This window comes from Phycodurus eques, chromosome 17, assembly GCF_024500275.1.
Source record: "Phycodurus eques isolate BA_2022a chromosome 17, UOR_Pequ_1.1, whole genome shotgun sequence".
NCBI lineage: Eukaryota > Metazoa > Chordata > Actinopteri > Syngnathiformes > Syngnathidae > Phycodurus > Phycodurus eques.
The window spans coordinates 16,527,239-16,548,304 of NC_084541.1; the positions used below are offsets into that span (position 1 = coordinate 16,527,239).

Genomic DNA, 21,066 nt, shown 5'->3' on the forward strand with positions numbered 1-21,066 from the left:
CGGTCGGCATCTGATTCTGATGTCACCCAATATGGCGCCCCTCCCCCCCTTGAGTAATTATTCTGTTTAATTCTAACGCTACAATTGCAATATAAATCAGAGTACCATGTTTTGACTATTGCTGGCACATATAAAGTAGTCTTGCTTTCAACATTTTGGGGCCTAATCCTAGCCTTTAGAAAGTCACTTTTCCACATTATGTCTTCTTTTAAAGTGTCATATTAGCAGTCCACGCTTTCAGACGGATGCAGACGTTTCTCCTCTTAGACCGCAAAGACTACACGGGGAAGATTGTAATCGCTCCTCCTTGTTCAGTGCTTCACGACTCATTTCGTGCTCGTACAGCAAACCGGTGAAACAAGAGACGGGGAGAAAAATGACAACGGCGAGCAAGCGCAATGAAAACTCTTAAGAGTAGAGACACGCATGCGGAGAATATGAATGAAGCAGATTTCAGTTGTTCGGTTGCCGGAGACACAGCACGCAAAGTGTTTGCCATTGATTTGCCGTTGCTTCCATTTTGAACAGGGCAGCGTGTTGGTCTACGCTCGCTGCACAACCTATCGGCCACCAACTGTGCTGTCATTCTTCACACTTTTACCTTCCTATATTTTCTTGCCACGTGACTCGCATTGATTTTTGTTTATTTGTGGTTCAACGTGTTTTCCTCCTCACTTGCCCAGCAACCGCCAATTGCGTGCAAGTAATTTGTTAACTAAACGTAATTAGAATTTGCAGGTTTTTCCATCAATCATGACACAATTACATGAACCCTTCATATGACATTCATTGAAGTCAATTAACTCAAGTCAATTATTGGAGTGCATTATAATGGTATTTTTAATTTGGATTATTATTTGAAATATACAGTGTCACAATTGTGTTTATTATGAAATGTTAATATTGCTTAATTTCATTCAAATTTGTTTGAAAATGAAATGAACTGTAGACAATTTTCAGAGTGCATTATAAAAGTTATGGTTGGATTAATTTAAAATGTATATCATAATTACATGTTATTACAATAATATACAATCCGAATGTTGTTTTATTTGCTCACAAACCCTTAATTAAAAACTGCCACTGAAAAATATAGACCGCTCCAGCAAATCTTTCGTGTTTTGTACTTTATTTTACATACGTATAAAGAATCCAAATTATACTTTGTTAGAAGTATGTTCTATGTTATTATAGCCACTTTATCATAACTTTTTTCCCAATGTAAAATACAAATGAACTCAATTATTGAAGTTCATAATAAGAGCACTTTGCACTTGGATAACTTTTTAAAACTAGATATAATATTATATAATCTGAATTACAAACAAACCTAACGAGGAAAATATTTATATTTTACAACGAGACTATTTATTGTATTTACTTATTTACCTTTACCTATCCAGATAAGGCAACTAAGAACAGACATTCATTTGCCATGTGGTCTGGCAGCTAACAGCAGATTAAAACAAAGCAAATATATATCATATTTATTGAATTTAACCATTCATTTGTATAAATGTTTTCACTGATTTGCCAGGTTCCCACATATGGTTCCTTACGTGAATGGCCCGCGGGCAGTAGGTGGCACAACCCCTGTGGAACCTTTATTTCTTCGTTTGAAATTTTTCATTTATCTTCTAGAAGTCATGATTGTTTTGTTTTGTTTTGTTTTGTTTTTGCCTCCCCTCCCTCCCTCCCCCACTTCTTCCCGGGCTTGGCTTCTCGCCCTCTAGCGGCAGACAGCCGGCGCCAATTCGGCGTCACAGCTCCGGGCTGACGGGCTCCTTCCGTCCCGCTGTCAGCTTGGTAGTTCCCTCCAGTCGGATACCCCAAAACGAGCCCGGACTCCCGGGGGTAGGCTCTCCTTGGTTCCCCCACCGCCGCGTCCTCCCTACACTTCTTCTTCTTTTTTTCCCTCCCGGAGAAATGAGGCGGAGGGAGAAACGATTGCTGCAGTTCGCCGGGCTTCTCATAGCGGCTTTCCTCTTCCTACCCAACGTCGGCTTGTGGTCGTTGTACCGTGACCGGCTGTTCGACAACCCGCCGGACGCAGCGTTGGCGGTGGACGGGCCGGGCGTTGGACCGCAGCTCCAGGTGAGGCGGAGGCAGCGCGACCATGGCGTCGTCGTAACGCGGATGTATATGTTGGTAAATAGACAGACTCCGGAGGACTGCCAGTGTTAAGTTTTGGTCAGAGCTACTGATTTTCGCAAACATTTAAACCCGCGGGGTGTTTGCGTGTGAGGGAGTTGGGTGTAGCGACGTGGGTCTTTTTTGTTTTGTTTTTTAAGAAATAAAGCCGTGTCAGCGTGGCCGGTGAGCGGCTCTGGCGACCAGGACGTGTCCGGGGTCCACGTAGCCACCGCTGAGCTCGTAAAGTTGAGTCAACACGAACACGGACTTCCGGAAGTTGCTGGTGGTGCGTTCATAGGTCGACAGTACAATGCAGAATTGGTTCAGGTCTGAGTGTGAAACTTTTTGTGGCGAAGACAACCCCCCCCCCCCCCCCCCTCCCTCGTAGGGGGGCTTTTAGGCATTAACCATTACCTTAGCATGGAGCGCGCCACCCCCTACACAACAAAACAACAACAAAAACAGGACAAAGGATAAGCAAATATATCTATAAGTGACTAATAACTGACATTTAAAATAAAAAATAAGTAAACTCCTAATCCAAGTACTATGTTTTTTTTAATTACACAAAACCCGAATTTTTTATTACATTTTCGTTTCATTTAATAAGTCACTCATTGAAGTCAATTATCACAGTGTGTTATAATGGTATTTTGTGCTTTTGATTAATTTTTAAAATAGATAGCATAATAATTACATTTTAGTATAATATTACATATTCAGAATTATATTTTACTTCATTATTAAGATTTAATATTTACTCTTTTCCACAAAATAAATGGAAATCCACTAGTCAATTTTCTGCTCTCGCTATAAGAGCATTTTCGCTTGGATAGATTTTTAGAACTAACATTACAGTTATTGTTAGCCCAATAACATAATTGCTCAAGTCATTTTTCATTGTTTTTGGACAAGATCAACAACAAAAAATCGCAACAAATTCAGCAAACAAAGAGGCCATTTTCCACAATTCAGTCATTGCGGATTACATTGACCTGCACGCCTGAAAATCTACAGACATAAAGCAAAACACAACTTTTTAGCAAGCACATAGTAGTTTTTATTTACATTTTCACAGTATGTTAAAAATGACTATGGCAATTATGCCATTAGGCTAATGTGTAATGTAATATTATACAATATATATTTGTTAACATTTTGCTGATTTGCTAGATTAAATGTGTAAAATAAAATTAAGTTGACATTTTATAACTGTTGCTTAATAACAAATAACTACTTGCCCTGAGTGACAGTGTTTGCTTCATTTTTTTTTTTTTTAGTGTGTTTGACAACAAGCCTGCTATTAGGGGGGCCCCCATTAGGGAGATTTCCAAATACGACATGTCATTGCAGTAGTGTCTACAGGGGTTTCCAGTTGTCGTTGATAGGGAGCAATATCAGCCGTCTCTCGGGGCCTACTCGCCACCAGCCAGCAACAGCTCGTAAGGGCCCCATGAGGTGTTTTCCTGACACGTTGTTGTTGCATTGCATTTGTTTTGTCTTACGGGGCCAATGTCAGCCGTCTCTCGGGGCCCCAAGGCAATTGCTTCGGTTGTCAGCCTTGTTTTGGCGTCTCTGACCACAAGCCCAACTTGGGGCTCATTGTCATAGCAACCTGGCTCGGCCAGACTGTGGTTGACTACAAATGCTAATCAACAATGGCAGTAGTCAACCCGCAGTCCTTAAAGTATCTTAAAGCAAATATGAATGTAGATAGACTGGATTTACATTGACAGACTGGCGTTACATTGCTAGTCCAACTGCCCAAACCTGATTTAATGCATCTACTCTACCTGGTAAGTTTTATTGAACGTTTTTGTTTTTTATATTGTCTCTCTACAATATATCGCAGATTTATAGCGGGGCGGTCTGGGACGTATCCCAATAAATGGGTTCACTATACATAAAGTGAATGTTTAAACAGTGAAATATGTCAGTTTGAGTTACATTGAACCTCCCCTGAACCACCCCAAAACAAACCCTGGCCAGCCGACAATAGCAGTTCCTCTTATTCAAATGTGCCAAAATCTTCTCAATAGTGGCTTTCATGGAATGTGTGTGTGTTTGTGTGTGTGTTGGACTGGGTATTTGTGTAGCGGCAGTGTTGCAAACTGGCCTGACTGGAATGATTGTTAGCTTTTTGAGTGAGTTCTTCATAAGAAAATGTTGATAAGCTGTTATTCCAGTGCGAAATATCTCGCCCGTTAATGGGGGTTGAAGCTAATTTGCTGAGTTTGTGAGTCGTCACTTTTTCAGCGCCCGTCGCCTCCGGAGTTGACTTGTCTGGATTTGATATCTCGCCTGACAAGCGATGTAATGAATGGGATTAACGGCGCAGAGAGAGCCTGTTACGTATGAGCAAACAGCACGATAACAGCTGTCGTGCTCTGGAGTCATTTAATAAGTCAGTGATTGGGAAGATACAGTGCGTTTACAAAGACCTCTTAGATTAGCGCTGAATCACTCGCTTCCGCCACTCACTAGTCATCTATCCGATTGTGTCAATCAATAATGTAAAAGTTCTGTCATGCTGTTTACGTATGCAAGGGTGGTCGGCAATTGTTTACGTATGCAAGGGTGGTCGGCAATTGCCTTTCCTATTGCTTTCTCAGAGGAAAGTGTTTAGAGTGTCACAGAATGTCATAGGTAGGTTGCAACAGAGATCCAGAGAGACTGGAAGGGTCACAGAAAGGCATAGAAGTGGACATCCTTGTAACAACACCTCTTGTGAAGTTTGCCATTGAGTACCTTGTTAGAGAACAGCAGGTTGTACTGAAATTCCAGAAATTTGAGAATGTAGATTATCTGGTCAGGTTTCGGGTTCTTTCCATGTGAATTATAGGAATTTATGGGGGGAGGGTGCTGACGGACCTTCCCAATCGGAAGCTAAGCGGCCACTGGCCAGGGTGTGGGCGGCTGCCAATCGTCTATGGGGGGCAGAGGAGGGTAGACGGCGTGTCTGAAGCGTGGGCCGGTACAAAATGGCCCACAGACCGGTACTGGTGGTTGGGGGCCACTGCTCTAAAAATGGCTCTGCTTTGGAAACGTCTGACAGGGATTGAGTTGAGGTACTGTAATGCCCGCGCATGTGGGCCACGAGAGCCATCTATTTTGCATGGATGTCCGTTTATTACAAAACTAAATGTTTATAGTTAATGCTTTATTATGAAACATGTACAGTAAATTATCCTCAATTCTTAGCTAATTTCCATAAATCCCCTTGGAAACTTTCCAGATTGGATTATTCCCAAAATGGAAAATCACTTCCCGGAAATTAACTGGAAACGTTCCACCCCTTTGCAACTTAAGTCAGCTTCCATTATTTTGGGAGGCTGGGTGGTTGCAAGCCCACCGGTGGCTTTTCCGTAGCCGAATGCGATCAGGTCATCGCCCAGTCGAGGGAAGATATAGTGCGCTCTTGAAAGGGAAGTTGGCAAAGATTCACGGCCCTGTCACGGGCAAATGAGAATCATACACTGGAGGCTGCATTTACGAGCCGCACACTGTTGGCCGCATTGCTGCACATTCATCACTGCGGGGACCTTGTGCGTTTCAGCCACACTCAAGAGATAGATGTACTGTAGAATATTATGTAATTCAGTCATGTTTAATATCTATTATTACTTGATAATCAACAATAATGTAATATTTTTATAACAAAACAAGATTACACTTTAAGATGTATATACTGTTAAAAGAGGGTGGATGGTGCTCGGTGATGGACCATTTGTTTGGGAGGAGACCTCAAATCCAGGCGGACGTCTTTTAATTTTTCCTTTTGTCCGGTCAGTTGGAGAGCAAGGTGAAGCCCCTCGGCGTTGCCGGAGTCGCTCGTGTCTGTGTCTGCTTGCTCTGTGATGGATTCCCTACCCCGCAGGCCCAACGCAGATAGGATGTGTTTGACTCGTCTGTCCTCTGGGGGCTCCCTCGGGCTCTTAGCTCGTGCGAGCAGCGGGGAGACGCTTGTCCTTCTGAACGAGACACAGCGCTGTTAGTTTATATCTATGTACTGTATCTCCCAAAAGAGACAACACCCGGCACATTTTTGGTACCTTGGTTTATGAGTGCACCAATTTACCGCTTTTTCAAATGACAAGACATCACTGTATATATTCTGTTGTTGTTGTTGCTTTGTGTTGTGAGCAAAAATGTGTCTTACTAAATTCTTCCCCAAAAAAAAATGTGTCTTACTAAATTCACTGTAAAATTAACATAAAACAAAAATAATTGCACTGTGTATTTAAACAAACCACATGTCAGCTATCTTAATGTTAACACAAATGCAAAACGCCATACATGGGCTAACAGAGCTAGCATCGTTATCGGGGTGGTTATAAATCTTTAAATGACTGAAATTTTACCATTTTGTTATTTAAAAAAAGAAAAAAAAAAAAAAAAAAGCGTCCTTACAAAAAGTTGTTGGTGTTGTTTGTGAAAGTGGAATAGATTAATGGCATTTTCATTTATTTCAATGGGGTGCATTGTCGTGAGAGATGCGTGATTTGTATCGAGCATGGTGTGTGATCACGGAACAAACTCATCTCATAAGTCGAGGTGCCACTGTTATGTGTTTGTTGCAGTTTCCAGACACGGGCTCCCTCTGTACCGCAACATGCTGAACTTTTATTCGATTTCATATCTATCTGAGCCTTGTCACACATATCAATCTGAGCCTTGTCATATTGCGCCCACATTTTGCCCTTTTGATGATTTATAGCAGGGAATATTTTCAGCCCCCTGACAGCGTGAGTGGGCGATCTCTATAGAGAACAAGTCTGAACCCAATGTGTCACACTGCGATGCCCTTTGTGCGCCCGTCTTTCAGGGCACGGGCGCTCCAGACTTTTTTTCTTGGCTCTCCAACAGCAGTCGGAACGTTTGACCTGCGAGCAGCCTCGTTTTTCCTTCTTGGCATTCCAATAAGGCCAATTTTAAAGTAACTCGTGGTTCTAACTTCCTGTAAAAGTATTCTGGACTCTTGCCAGTGTGTAATACTTGCCCTTGCTAAAACAGCTACAAATAAAGATTGCAGTGAACCCCTGTTAATCGTGCGGCGTACATTCCAGAAACATCCCCTATAGGTGAAAATCCACGATATAGAGACCATATATAAAAATAAATCTCAATTGTTTAACCCCTCCCAAATGCTTTAAACACATGTAAACACACTTAAGCTTATTAAAACACACTTTTTAAAGTATTCCTGAGCACCTGTTGAAAGTCTCAAAATGGGAGCCGAGTAGAACATAATATGAAGAAATGAAAACAACATGATTCTCTGCACACGGACGCTAAAGATGAACCGCAATATAGCAAGGTTTACTATATAAAAACAAACGACAACGACACCAGAGTGGATTTTCTCGACAGGGTGGGGCGGCAGCATCGGAAATTGAAGGAATCACATCAGCTTCCCATTTTTAATCCTGTGAGGTGAAGAGCAATTAGAGAAAAGTCTTAGAGAAGGATTTAAACTATTAAGTGCGGATTATGATAGGGGAGGTGAGGGTTAGTTTTTCACGCCACAGAGTTTAAACTACGAAGGTCGCAAGTGAATAAGGTTGAAAATGGAGCAGAAATGACAGATTATCAATAATAATTAAAGTAAATGCCTAGAGCATTTTACCCTGTCACAGTCACAATAAAAAATGGACCCATGAGCCATTTTGACCTCCGTCTTTAAAGGAGACATATTTTTTTCTCCATCATTTAAAAGAGAGGTGCCTTTTTAGAGACATAAGGTATAATTTGATGTAAACAGTATATTATTGATATATTTCAGAGAGCTGAAGTTGGAAATAATAATAAAAAAGACAAAAATCCCCAGCCTTGGAAAGTTTCCCTCCATTTACATTAATCCATCCATCCATCCATTTTCTGAGCCGCTTCTCCTCACTTGGGTCGCGGGCGTGCTGGAGCCAATCCCAGCTGTCATCGGGCAGGAGGCGGGGTACACCCTGAACTGGTTGCCAGCCAATCGCAGGGCACATACAAACAAACAACCATTCGCACTCACAGTCACGCCTATGGGAAATTTAGAGTCTCCAATTAATGCATGTTTTTGGGATGTGGGAGGAAACCGGAGTGCCCGGAGAAAACCCACGCAGGCACGGGGAGAACATGCAAACTCCACACAGGCGGGGCCGGGGATTGAACCCGGCCGGGTCCTCAGAACTGTGAGGCTGACGCTCTAACCAGTCCGGCACCGTGCCGCCCCATTTGCATTAATGCAACTAAAATAGTTTCCAAAAAGGATGTGATGTGGACACAAATGGCTAGCATAGAGGCTTGCGGGTTAAGTTTGGGAAACCCCTGTGCGTTTTTGTCGTAATTCCAAACCACACTTCTTAACTCCTGTGGTTTTAATGCTAGTGCTTGCTTTGTGTGCACTCTTGTCTGCAGTGCTCCTGTTTGAGATAAAGAAACCTAATTAAATCCCTGCTGGTAATCAAAAAACACATTTAGACTATAAATACTCTGCGGCTTCTATTTGCAGATTGTGGCGTCTCTTTGTGAACAACGCAAACGAAAATAAATCGTCATTGTCGCTTGGTGACCTTTTGCAATGTTTTTTTTTTTTTTTTTTTTCTTATCAGTCTCACAAGCTGACAAGGCATCAGCCGATGCTAATTAAAGCACAAAATTAATTGAAGTGACAGAATTAATCAAATATGCTAGTGGGGCTCGAAAGCCTCTTTAGCAGTGGCCATCTAAGCCGGCTTTTCCCCGGCTGTGTGTAATGTACCAATGCAAGATGGAGTATGAATTTTAACACCCAAGACTCACTGTCTGCGACCATTTGTCAAAAGTAAGCTCCACTGACGTCGCGACGCATCTTATTATGTTAAGAGGGCAACCTGCATGAGCTGTGTGAACGCGCACTGTCCCGCTTTGGCCAGTTCTATCCTAAAAGCATAGGCAAATAAATCCTGGCTCTACCATTATGCCTCGGATGCGCCACTTGGAATGTATTGCGAAATAGGCTAAAACTCTAATCAGCATTGTGCAAGGAAAGGATCCATCCGTTTTCTATAGTGCTAATCCTCATTGAAGTGATGGTAATTGGAGTCTATCCCAGCCTTGTAGGGACAAAGAACTGAAAACGAAGAGTGGTATTCCGTTAGGACTGATTTATTTACTGTCGCCTGTAACAACACAAAGAATAATCAAGCATCGACACCATGCATCGAGCATGTACACGATCATGAACTCATGTTACATAAAGGACTGTATTCAGTCGTTCAGTTATTAACAAACAAACCACCTTCACATGAGGCTCATCAATAGCTTTAGCTCACGTACTCGTCGAAATTACACGCTTGCACAAACTGATGTGACATCACACAAATATGCAAGTTAGCACTTTACACAAATCATTTACACACAATAATTAATGTTCGCAAAGTAGACTACCGTGGCAATTATTAGCTGCATCACGAGAAAAGTAAAAACATAATAGTACATCAGCTACTACCATTGCTGGTATAGTTGTTTTATACCACCGTTGGCATGTGCTATATTTTACCATTGTTTGTATACAGTTGCTCACTTTCCTTACTATTGCTGGTAGTCTATTATCTGTTGTTCATGGTAAAGCTACCATAAGTAACTTTTTGTCATTTCAGTTATTGATTTGTGAACTATTGTTCTATACTAATGTGCGGGAACATAATACATTTCTGCTCTACCAATGTAAGTCCTGAGTTTCTGGTTAGATTTTTTTCTGTTGTTTATATACTGTAAGAGAGAAAAGAGGGTGAAGTGAGAAAAGAGGGTGGGATTTAATAAGTTTTTCTTCTTCCCACTCCCTTTCAGGCATGAATGGAAACATTTTCTTCTTCCTCCTCTTGCATGTTGGTCTTTTTTTGTTGGCATCCAGTATATGAAACAAGTTATGTAATTGCTAATCTTCTTAGTCTTCCTCGTGAAATGCCATTGCCTGAAATAAGTTTCAGTTTCATTCTGACTGAATAGGCAAACTCGCGAATGCCGATCTGCAAATATGAAGGAATTCACTAACTTAGTTATTCCCCTTTTTTTTTTTTTTTTTTTAAATACATTGGTAAACTCCAAAAAACACGTATGTTTGGGCACTCATGAATCAAGGTGCAACTTTATTTGTACTTAATCCCATCCCACCAATGGATATGGGGCATCTGTGCGCTAGCTCGCCTGCCAGCCTAGGTGCGTAGATTGCATCTTGAATGTGTTAAGCCTCTAGAAACCCGTGAGACAGAGAGAGGCCTTAAAAGTCATTTGCAAAGTAAACCAGAGCTGCTTGCCGCAGACTTGTATCAGCATGAGAGTGTCAGGTTGCTGGTGGTGGTGGTCCTGATAAAACACCTCAGGAAGGAAAGGCAGGTGCGAGCAGGTATAAGAGGTGTTTGTTCACAGGCTGACCTTGTTGGAGAGCGTTTCCTTCCCCGGGGTCCTGGCGCCCAACAAGGCGGACGTTGACTCGCCGGCGGCGCGTGCAGAAGCTGCTCAGTATGCCGGTCAGGCCTGTTGCGTTTGCGCTTTGGCCCAGACCATCCAAACGAGAGACAGGTGCAGCGAAGCAAGACAGCCTACGAGAATTCAGGCTTTTAATTACAGCGGAAGATGCTGGTGACTTATTTGTTTTTAAACTTTTAATATTCAGATGATTAAAATAATCCCCCGACGCTAAATTGAGGCCTGCTCACAGCGGTTATTTTCTCGAAGAATGGCTGGCGCAGTGTTGGCTTTGCCCTCTCGGCACCTCGCAAATGGCGAATTGAAACATGGTGGGGAGATTCGAATACTCCCGACGTTAGCCACGCTGGCGAATCAAAATCTACCGCGTCAAAAACCCTGAAACCCTGAAAGTTGGAAAGTAAGTGAGCGCTTTTGGTGTTACTGGTTTAGTTGCCGCCGTCTGACTACCATAGGTAGTCCTTTGGTTTGACAAAAGGTGAGTCATGTAATTTAGACCACTTTGTCCTGCTTTTGAAATCTGTTACATTTATCTGACAGCTCAAGTTAGCCTAATAATTACTCACCACAAAGGTTTTGAATATTGTTTTTTTTATCAACTAAAATGTTTGAACTTGAGAAAATTCTCATATTTCCTGAGCTAGATTACATCCCTAAGATCCTTCTTGAGGATTATTATTTAACAAGTGAATCATCTCAATACTTTTGAAATTGATAATTAACCTTAAACACAGTTTACCATTTCAACCGCTTTTATATCTTGGTGATGAAAATCCCCATCATCAAAGCACGTGATGTTGTTGCTAACGATACACGTGTGGCTAGAATTTTTTTTTATACTGCTTAGCCACATTGGTTAAGAGGTTCCAAGACCCAGTGTCAGCCCTACTGGTGCTAGTGAGGAGTCAAAATTACATTTTTTATTTTATAGCTATTCTAGGTACGATTCAAAAGCTTTGGAAGAGCAGCTGTTTCTCACCTTGTATCTCTTGAGCTGAAGAAAGCTGAAAACCTTTGACTCAATATGCTTTTCATCCACATACAAACAGCATTTTATATTACTGAGAAACAGACTTTTTGAGGAAAGATACACCTAGCGTTGATATTTTACCGAACTGAGTTTTTAGTGTTTATTTATTTATTAATTTTCTTTAGATTATGCAACTGAAACATGTAAGAAGGATCATATAACTTCGATTCGGGCTTTCCTCCACTGGCTGCCTGTGCACTTTAGAGTTCATTTTAAGATTTAGCTTTTTGTTTTCAAACCTCAAACCTGTTTTGCCCTTTTACCTTTTTTGAGCTGCTCCATCGCTACACTCCTGCCAGGTGCCTCAGGTCAGCTGACCAAGCTGCTTTTGGAGGTACCGAAGTGGAAGCGGAAGCTCAGAGGGGTAGGAGCTTTTTCTGTCGCTGGTTCCGAACTATGGAATGACCTCCATGTGCATATCAGAGAACCTGCCCATTGTTAAAACTCGCCTTAAAACACATTTTTAATCCTTGGCGGTCCCCTCAGTGTAATACTTTAGCCCTTACTTTGGTCATATTTCTTTTGATTTTTTTTTTTTTTAAACTTTATTGCTGATTTATTGTTTGTAAGTTAAGTTCAACTGTGTATTGTTTCATGCTCACTTTTTCCTTATGCACAGCACTTTGTTTTAGCTGCCGTTGTTTTAAAAGTGCTCTTTAAATAAAGTTGAGCTGAGTCCTTGACAGGCTGCGATGGAGACAAAGGTGACTCGTCAGACTATTTGACAGCACACAAACAAAAGAAGCAACTCAGTAATCTATTAGGAATGGATGTGAATTTGACTGGCCTGGTTGCATCATCAGAAGGGTGTGGCGACAGTAGTTGAAAAGCTTCTTTGTGAGCCGCAGCGCTGAACATTGGACTCATTATCTGACCCTGGATATTTTCTGATAAAAGCGGCATTGTATGATTAGTAAAACATTACCTGGGCGACACAGTGGAAAAACCGCTGAACACCGAGCTAAGATATTTCCATTTATCTTCCGTGGCCACTTGACCCTGTGTTTAGTTTATCTTTCAAAAGGTAAATGTGGCAATTTCTGTTATCCTAGTGTTGTCTCTTTTTTGGGGGCGGGTGGGTGGGTGGCAATCTGCTCCGACAAATTACAAATCTAATGCATTACTTGCTTGGCACTGGCCGCAAAAAGGTGATAAGGCGAACACCCATTGTGGCTGTTACATCAGTCGAGCATCATGGGAAAGCAAGATGGTCATACGTGGACTTCAACACAACGGCCCTCTAGAAAAGTCCATACTTGTATAATCACTGTACTGTTGCAATTGGGGATCAGTGATCTGTTTCTTAGCCTTGAAATACACTAAATGCTATAAAAGGCCAGGCAGGGTATGCAGTATGAAAGCAATATCTTTGCGGTATCGACCCAGTGACGGCTGATTGTACCCCAAAGCTACGATGATAGATGAATCACGACCAAGATTACACAGGTCGAAATTATTACCGCTGTTTCCGCCAAGTGCTAATGTTGGCTTCACTTTGCTCTGGTGCACTTTTTATTATTAATATTATTATTATTACTTTTTTTTAAATAGCGTTTCCATTGTAAAGTGTCCTGAAATATAAAACCGTATGAGATCCACCGTCCCACATTGAAGTACCCCTGTGGTTGGGAGTCAACTGGAATCCAACCATTTACTGCCACTGATGAATATATTTCTCAAGTAGAGACATGTATAATTCAGGTTTGTAAAATCACTGTAAATGACTAACAGAGACATGGCGGCATTGCATCTCTTTGGATTTGAGATCAGCAAAATGTTTAAGTTGAAGATACAGATGGTTGATGGAGGAAATGGTAAATGCTATGTAAAAAGTGTTGCTTGTTGTAAAGTCACCTACGACTATAGCGATCGTATTTCAGGTTTGCCTTCGCAATTCAAAGCAAAAAATCGGCCGATCGACGGCTTGTATCTCGAAAAACCTTTAAGTCAGGTCAGTCGTATCTCAAGGCACCATGTATATGACCTCCCCTAAGGAGAAATGGGCAGACATTTCTTAGAAGCAGGCATCAGGTTGTATTTGAACTATCTCCTCGTATGCAGGTTTTTATATATCTGTATCTCATTTTTGCCAAAGTGCTTGTCCTGTTTCTCGTCTACTTGAGGTTTAAAAAATGTCCTTTTTAAAATTGAGTCCTTGACGCTACTGTGTATTAATGTAGGTCGTTATGGTGGAACTCGGAAAGCTAAGTATCTTTTGAGGTGGTACTTGATGTATATTGTTTGAGAAACCACTGCTTTAAGAGGAAGTTTATACCCAGGCCGTTAGTCTGGTTTTTGTGGTCAAGGCTGTTTTGAAGATTGACATGGCAGAAATTGCACCATTTCTTGCTCTGCTAGACCATGGCCTTCCTTCCCTAGTCGAGCTGCTCGCAAAAAAACAGCAGTGGATATCACCATGGGTACTTACCAAGCTTTGATCGTTACACGTCAAAACACACGTACACGTTTTCTCCTTCCTGCTGCCGCTGCCGCCGCCACGTTTTCGCTGACATTCATTGGTGATGTAAAGCAATGCAGGAAAACACAAGCTGTGTGGGCGAAGGTGAATGAAACCAAGCTCAGAATGAATGCGAGCACAGTTGCAGAAATGGTGGGAACAATGTGCCAGCCGTCCGGTTCAATATTGTTATTGTTGGTATTCAAATTTTTCATGCCATCCTCAAAGCCTGAGTGGAAATGACCAGAGATTTTTAACGTTAAGCGAGAAGAATTCTGGAAAATGTACTTAAGTGGTTTTATACAAATAGTTGGGTGCCTGGCAATCTGTCACTTGTGAAAAACTAAACAATCAAATAAATCTTTTGTGAGCTGAAAATATGTCTGCAAGCGAGTCATTTGGAGTTTTGCCAAATTGTCGCGTTGCAATTTAGAGCCCGGCCACCGGAGTGCACGGGAGCACAATCATGTAGCCTAAAGCATAAGCAGGGCTTCACTATTGTCACATATTAGTTTTAAAATTAACAGAGGTACCAGTACAGGTGCAACAATTAATCGATTAATCAAGAACTACCCCACTTTCAAATTAATCAACAACTATTTTGATAATGCATCAATTCTTGAGAGACTTGTACTTTGGGGGCTTGGTGATGAAGTGCTGCCTCTATGAGAGAAAATACAATTGAAGTTTTTTGTAAATGTCGACAATTACTCGCCGGTTGTGAATCCTATGAGTTGCCTTGGCTCTTCCGACTCTGAAAGGCAGCGCCTTTGTTGACCTTTGTTTTGTCTCAGGCTCTGTCCAATGCCTTCTTCACTTTAGTTGGCAACCGGAGGTGGACATTCCGCCAGAGTTTCAGCCAAGCTCCTTAATCCCAGAAGGTAACAGTGTAACAAGGATGATTGACACCTTGTCTTTGTCTCTCGTTGGTTGTTTTTCCTCAGGCGCGGTGGTTTCTTAAAACTCAGATTGGTGTACAAGATGGGGCAGATGCGGCTGCAGCCCCCCCACCTACTGTACTACTGGCAGCTCATCCTAACAGTATTAACAATAATGAAAAAAAGCTTTTTTAAATTGCACAATTCCCCTTTTAAAAGGAATATTCGAAAAGCCCGGAGGAGAAAATAAACTGGAGAAATTGCCGAACTGTCGTCTGTGGCTCCTTATTTTCTTTATCTTCAACCTGATTAGTCATGTTTGTTGCGGTGTTCTTCACAGGTGAACGGGTCTTGGCGATTCGTCACACGGCTTCGAGCTGATGTGTAAATTTACAACATGGGAGCAAGCCAGGGAACACACTTTGTATTTTGTAACCATTGTCTAGACCTCCTTTTGTTTCTCCCATTTGTTCAACTAAGAGTTATCCGGTGGCCCGATTGTTGTTAACAAGCATCCAAAGTCCTTCTGCCAGCTCCATTGATTTTGTTCTGCGGTTAGACGAAACACGGTACCCTGGGAGGATGTCCTGGCTTGGGAAGCTGCGCGAAACGATGCTAGCAGGATTAGGACCATGGAGACAACTGGTTTGTGGATCATTACGTAAGCCACATCTGTCCTCTGTCCTCTGTCCTCTGCCACCCCCCACCGCCCCCCCACCGCACTCTCCCACCGAGCACCATCACCCCTCCCTCAGTAGCTCCCGGTCGGCCCATGCAAAGCTGGCGGCAATGCGAAGAGATAATGTCCTCCTTACAGACAAGAAAGTCAGGGGACGCTCAGAGAATGATTCGGGGTTTATCGTATTAGAGCAGAGCAGGTGACCAGCCAAAGTAGTTTCAACTGCGGATTGTAGGTGCACAAAGCAGGAGCCTACTGAACTGATTTGGTGGGTTTCAACAGACTGCCGAATCGACACAACAAAAGGTGTCGCCTCAGCGAGGTACAGTGAACCACCTTTATCGCGTGGGATACATTCCAGACCCACCAACAATAGGGGAAATCCGGAACATAAACATTTTTCTTGGCTAGTTTTATCCCTTCCCATGTGCTTTTAACACATTTTAGGTAACCATGTTAGTTTCAGACACTGTTTGCAACCACTTCCAGATGTGAATAAAGCATCTTTTACTCCACTGAGTCAATAGGAAATGCTTTCTTTTTTTCATTGTTGGCCGCTAAGGTAAACACTGACTCACTGTTATTAGGCAGGGTAGACACGCGACAAGGGGAGCAACATAAAAGTCTCCAAACTGCATCTTTTGCTAGCACGTAGTACAATTCTCTGCAGGTTGCAAGCAGGGAGCCGGCCATCTGTCATGGTCTTTGTCCAGTATCCGTAGTAGCTGTAGAGTTGTGGATAATGACTTGTGTTGGGAGATGAGCGGCTGCGAGGCGGCCCTGCAGCAATGCGCTACCAGGGAGGTCCCGACCGTGGATGTGGATCCCGGCAGGGGGCGGACTGTTCAAGCTCGGGGGTGTCAAACTCATTTTTGTGGTGGGCCACATCGTAGGTATGGTTTACCCCGCCTCCTGCCCAATGACAGCTGGGATAGGCTCCAGCACGCCCGCGACCCTAGTGAGGAGAAGCGGCTCAGAAAATGGATGGATGGATGGATGGATGGATATTTTCAAAAGGGGGATTGGTAAAAAAAAAAAAAATTGAAAAATGCTTGCAATATCTCACTCTGCAGTTTTGGTATTTTAGCAAGAGACGTGAAGTCGACGCATATGATTTGCTTTTGCGGGCCACATGAAATGATGCGGCACCTGTGGATTAGATTAGATCCACTGACAAAACCCCCGGCTGGCTTTTCTCAAACTCTTTCTCTCGTAAAGACGAAGCTAGCAAAGCACTCACACTAGTCAATGTGAACTCTTTCCGATGTTTTATTCATGTCGGTTTCTCTCCCGTTGGCCTCCACCTCAGATCGTATACGGCTGTTTGTTTGTATTCTTTCTGCTCCCACTTGTCCCAGAGATCACATATTCTCAATATTTGTCTTTTTTAGTGGTTATTATTTTACCAGACAATGACACCAAAGTATTGCAATGGAATAGACTCGTGGCAGGAAGGTGCAGTCGACCTTAAAGATGAATTTCCCTCCCCCTTCACATTCCTCAACGCATTCAAACAATTCCAACTTTAAACTTTTCAGCTCATTGAGGTGAGATGTGCATACTTACGGCAATATCCCGCTTTGTTGAGTTGTGACTGAATGTTGGGTCCACTGTTGGCTCTGATGTGGCAATTTTTCGAGAAATCTATTGTTTTAAAAAAAAAAAAAAAAAGACGTGCACAAGACAGTAACAGCTTCTGACATCCGAAACAGAAGTTTCTCAACTCCAACTTACGCAACGGATGTTCATGAAACCTCCATCCTTGCTTCTTGTTGGAACTTGGAAATTAAAAGGAGTTAGGGAATATATGATAGAACTACTGGCAGTTTGGCAAAATCTCTGCCTCAAAAGAGGATTTTGACACCCATGAGGAAGTTTTATTTATCTGCAACCTGCCCGGCTGAAGTTCATCAAACTTAATAGTCAAAGAACTATAACATGTAAACTCCACACAGGCGGGCCCGGGGATTGAATCCCGGTCCTCAGAACTGTGAGGCAGACACTCTAACCAGTCGTTCACCGTGCCGCCTCAAAGAACATCAATGTCTTAAATTGAAATAATGGAGGTTACTTCTAGTCAGAACTCAAGCTTAGCGAGGTGGCAATTAAATACCTGATCTATGTGCAGGTTTGGCCACTTGTCAACCTACCTTGCAGATGCTCATGAATCTGTGGTTAAATAAGATCAATGCCCTTGATTGGATTTAGTGAAAGTCTATCTGTCCTCTTCTAGTTGGAACTCGAGTTTAAAGGCACAGGTGTATAAATGCTAAATCTACATGGAGGTTTGTCCACTTGTCAACCGACCTGGAACCATGAAACCTAGTGGTCAAAGCAGAGCGATGTCTTTAAATTCAATTTGACGAAAGTCTGTCCTCCTTGCTTCAAGGCAAAACTCGAGTTTTTGGAGGTGAACGCCGGCTAGCCCGGCCTATTTTTAGACCAAGCAGGTTGGCGGCTTTTGTTTCTGTGTGATGAGCCAGGACAAGAAGAGCAAATGGTCATGTCTGCAGAGCGTTTGAAAGGCGGAGGACGAGGAACAGGCCGAGCTGGAACGTGAAATGCGGATAATTGCGTCTCTGCGGGTTTAGGCAGAACCGGAGGTCTTCCCCCTGCTCACCTCGAGCGTCTGTCGGTGCTCGGCAGGAGGTCAAGGAAAAAGCCAAAGGTGAGGTAACGACCTCAACGAAGATGGGTCGCAGAGTGTCCTCCGTCAAATGATTTTTTTACTACTAAAAGTGGAACTTTTCCTGACTCCTCGCTAATTTTGACAAATTTTGCATTATTACACATTTCACTGTTTAACTGCTCTCTCACCACCCCAAATGTGATTGTTTAATTTGAGTAATTTATGAGGCTGTAGGCCCGGGGTAAACATTTCTCATCATGAATGTATGAGGGTGTCAGGCCACCGGCAATAAAATGAATTTTTAGTGCGGGAAGAAACAAATGTATTGTATTTCTCCTCTCTCCGGCGCATTAGGTGATCATTCATGGGTGACAGCGGTATTACCAGAGCATCCAACCTTGAAATATGAAGGACCACTCTAGAAACTTTCTGCGAGCCTAATCATGTCTGGTGAAATAAAAGAAAAAGGGATTGTAACACAGAATTCGAAATGAGGAAATATAAATCGCAGATTTATTTATACTCCTGCTAATACATTACCCTGAAGGTATTTGTGAAGAAAGCTCAAAAAGTCGGCATGTATCTTTGGCATGTATCGCTGTATAATGTCCCGCAACATCTGCTGACAGTCTGAACCGCCGGCGGTGGCACCAATCCCGTCCTGCGCGACTGAATTGCAAACATAATCTGCTGTCGGGCGGATTACCAGCCGACCACAGCAGCATGGAAATGAGGTTAGGCAGCCATCGTTTCGGAGAGGCTTGTCCTAATCTGAAAATCCCTCCGCACAGGTCAGATAGAGGAAACTCCACGACTGCTCACCGGATGAGATTCAACTTGCAGATTCAACTTGGATTGTTCTGATACTGTTGAAATACTGCCCCCTTTAAACCTTTACATCTAAATTGAATTTATATTTTTTAGTGAACAAATGTTTGGCGAGTAACAAATTCATAACAGCTTACTTGGGGAGGGAATCACAGAGACAATTTTGCAATATTGTGCCAACGATACCAATCGCCAATCTTGAAATTATCAAAAAAATAAATAAAACATTTCATGGCAAATCTTTCAAATGATAAGCTTTGACACCTTAACCCGCCCTTATTAGATGGCTTAGTTGTCAGTTACTCGTTGAGTTTTGCTATTTGGGTAGGGCTTGGTTTACTGTATTTTGCAATAGCCAATGTCAGTTTTCTACTACTTTCAATTAGAAGATTTTGTACGAAATCATGTGAGAACAGACGTTTTCCGTTCCATATCAGCTTAGCTTTAAATTGGAATTCCTCGACTATTCTAATTGCCGTCATCAGGAAAATCTTCTCACCACCGCAAACTCTCCATTCAATGCAGACTTTGACACCCTTTTAATATTCAAGAAGCAGCTCAGTAAGCTGCGACACAGTCGGGCTTGCATGACCGACCGAAGAAGCTGCGAAACCCGTGCCGCAAATTCCAAGACAGTTTTTGTTATCCACGAGGAAGAAGCGAGCTGAGAGGACCTGGTGAAGTGTGACCCCCCCCCCCCCCCCCCCCTTGTTGCCCGACATCCCCTCAACCCTGCCTCATTAAATTTAATGCTGCCTTTTAGCGAGCCATTGAACCGATGACAAAAGGCCACGTGTCAATCAGTGTTTGCGCAGGAATTCCACACCGCAGCGGCTGCATCCAAATTGCAAGAAAAGAACAAAAATATATATATATAAATTACCCACTAAAATGCCGGGTTTTGTGTTTGTCAATGGTACTAAATCGAATACAGTCAACCAACTTTGCACTTCGGTATTGTTCCTGGACGCCAAGATTGTACAGGGCTCATTCATTTCATTCTTTCCATTCTATTGATCTATTATGTCATTACTGTATCTTTTTATAAAGTAAAATCTTCGAGTGCTATTTTTCTAATTAAAAAAAACTACACAAATGTATAATCTTATTTTTGGTAGGCTGGAACCGATTAATGGCACCGAACGTTGTCACAGAATAGATTAAATTTGTATGTCAAGGCGCCACTTAATTATCATTGTGTAGGGAATAACGGCACACCTTTGTTTGAGTTCTACAGTAACAAAACGTGTTATCCATGTCTCTTCATTCCTTTAAATACACGTTCTACCAAACGGTTGAGCTGTCATGTGTGGTTCTCGGTGTGCTCAACTAATTGGTCGAGCGGGTAGTTAAACGGTTAACCCACCTGGGAACGGTCTCTTTCAAAGTACAGCGAGTTTAAAATAGACAGAAGAAGCGCATGCTGTGATTCAAATGTTTTCCGCCCCCCCCTTTCTCGCAATCACACCCTCCATCTGCTCCTCGAGACGATTGAGTTTTTCCCACATTGGTCCTCGCTTACTGTCCGTCTCGCTTCCGATCCGCCGGCCACGTTCTCCACTAAACACGTGTGTGCATTAGCTATCAACTTTTTTTTTTCCTCTTCAGTTCTCCTTGCCTTGCTTTCTCAAGGTTCTTACCGCGCAAGCTACAAAACCCCCCAGAGGAACACGACGGGGTCGACGTGTGCTGAAATTTTAATCAAGAGCAAAAAATGGGGCCAGCGCACAAATCCTTTCTCCTTTTTTTTCTTCAGTATACAGTACATTTGCACAGATGGTCTCTCTTTGCTTGTCTGGTCCTTTTGTGTGACTCACCCAATATGTCCACCTCTGACAAGAGTGGAGGCAAAGCCAGAGTGAAATGAACTGAATGTGTTTTGTTGATTTGATTTTATTTGTATTTTTCTTTTGCGGCTTCTTGGTCACATTGAGAGGCGAGTGAGTGGATGCCGAATAATGGCTGACACGCTCTCCC

General features: G+C 42.5%; 1 protein-coding gene across 1 annotated transcript in view; it reads left to right on the forward strand.

Moving 5' to 3' along the window:
- Positions 1–1,744: 1,744 nt before the first annotated feature.
- LOC133416173 (polypeptide N-acetylgalactosaminyltransferase 10-like) overlaps positions 1,745–21,066 on the forward strand; it is a 49,414-nt gene continuing 30,092 nt past the window's right edge. The window contains 1 exon segment of the mRNA XM_061702897.1: positions 1,745–2,094. Within this exon segment, the coding sequence (XP_061558881.1) occupies positions 1,927–2,094 (168 nt within the window). The 5' untranslated portion in view covers positions 1,745–1,926.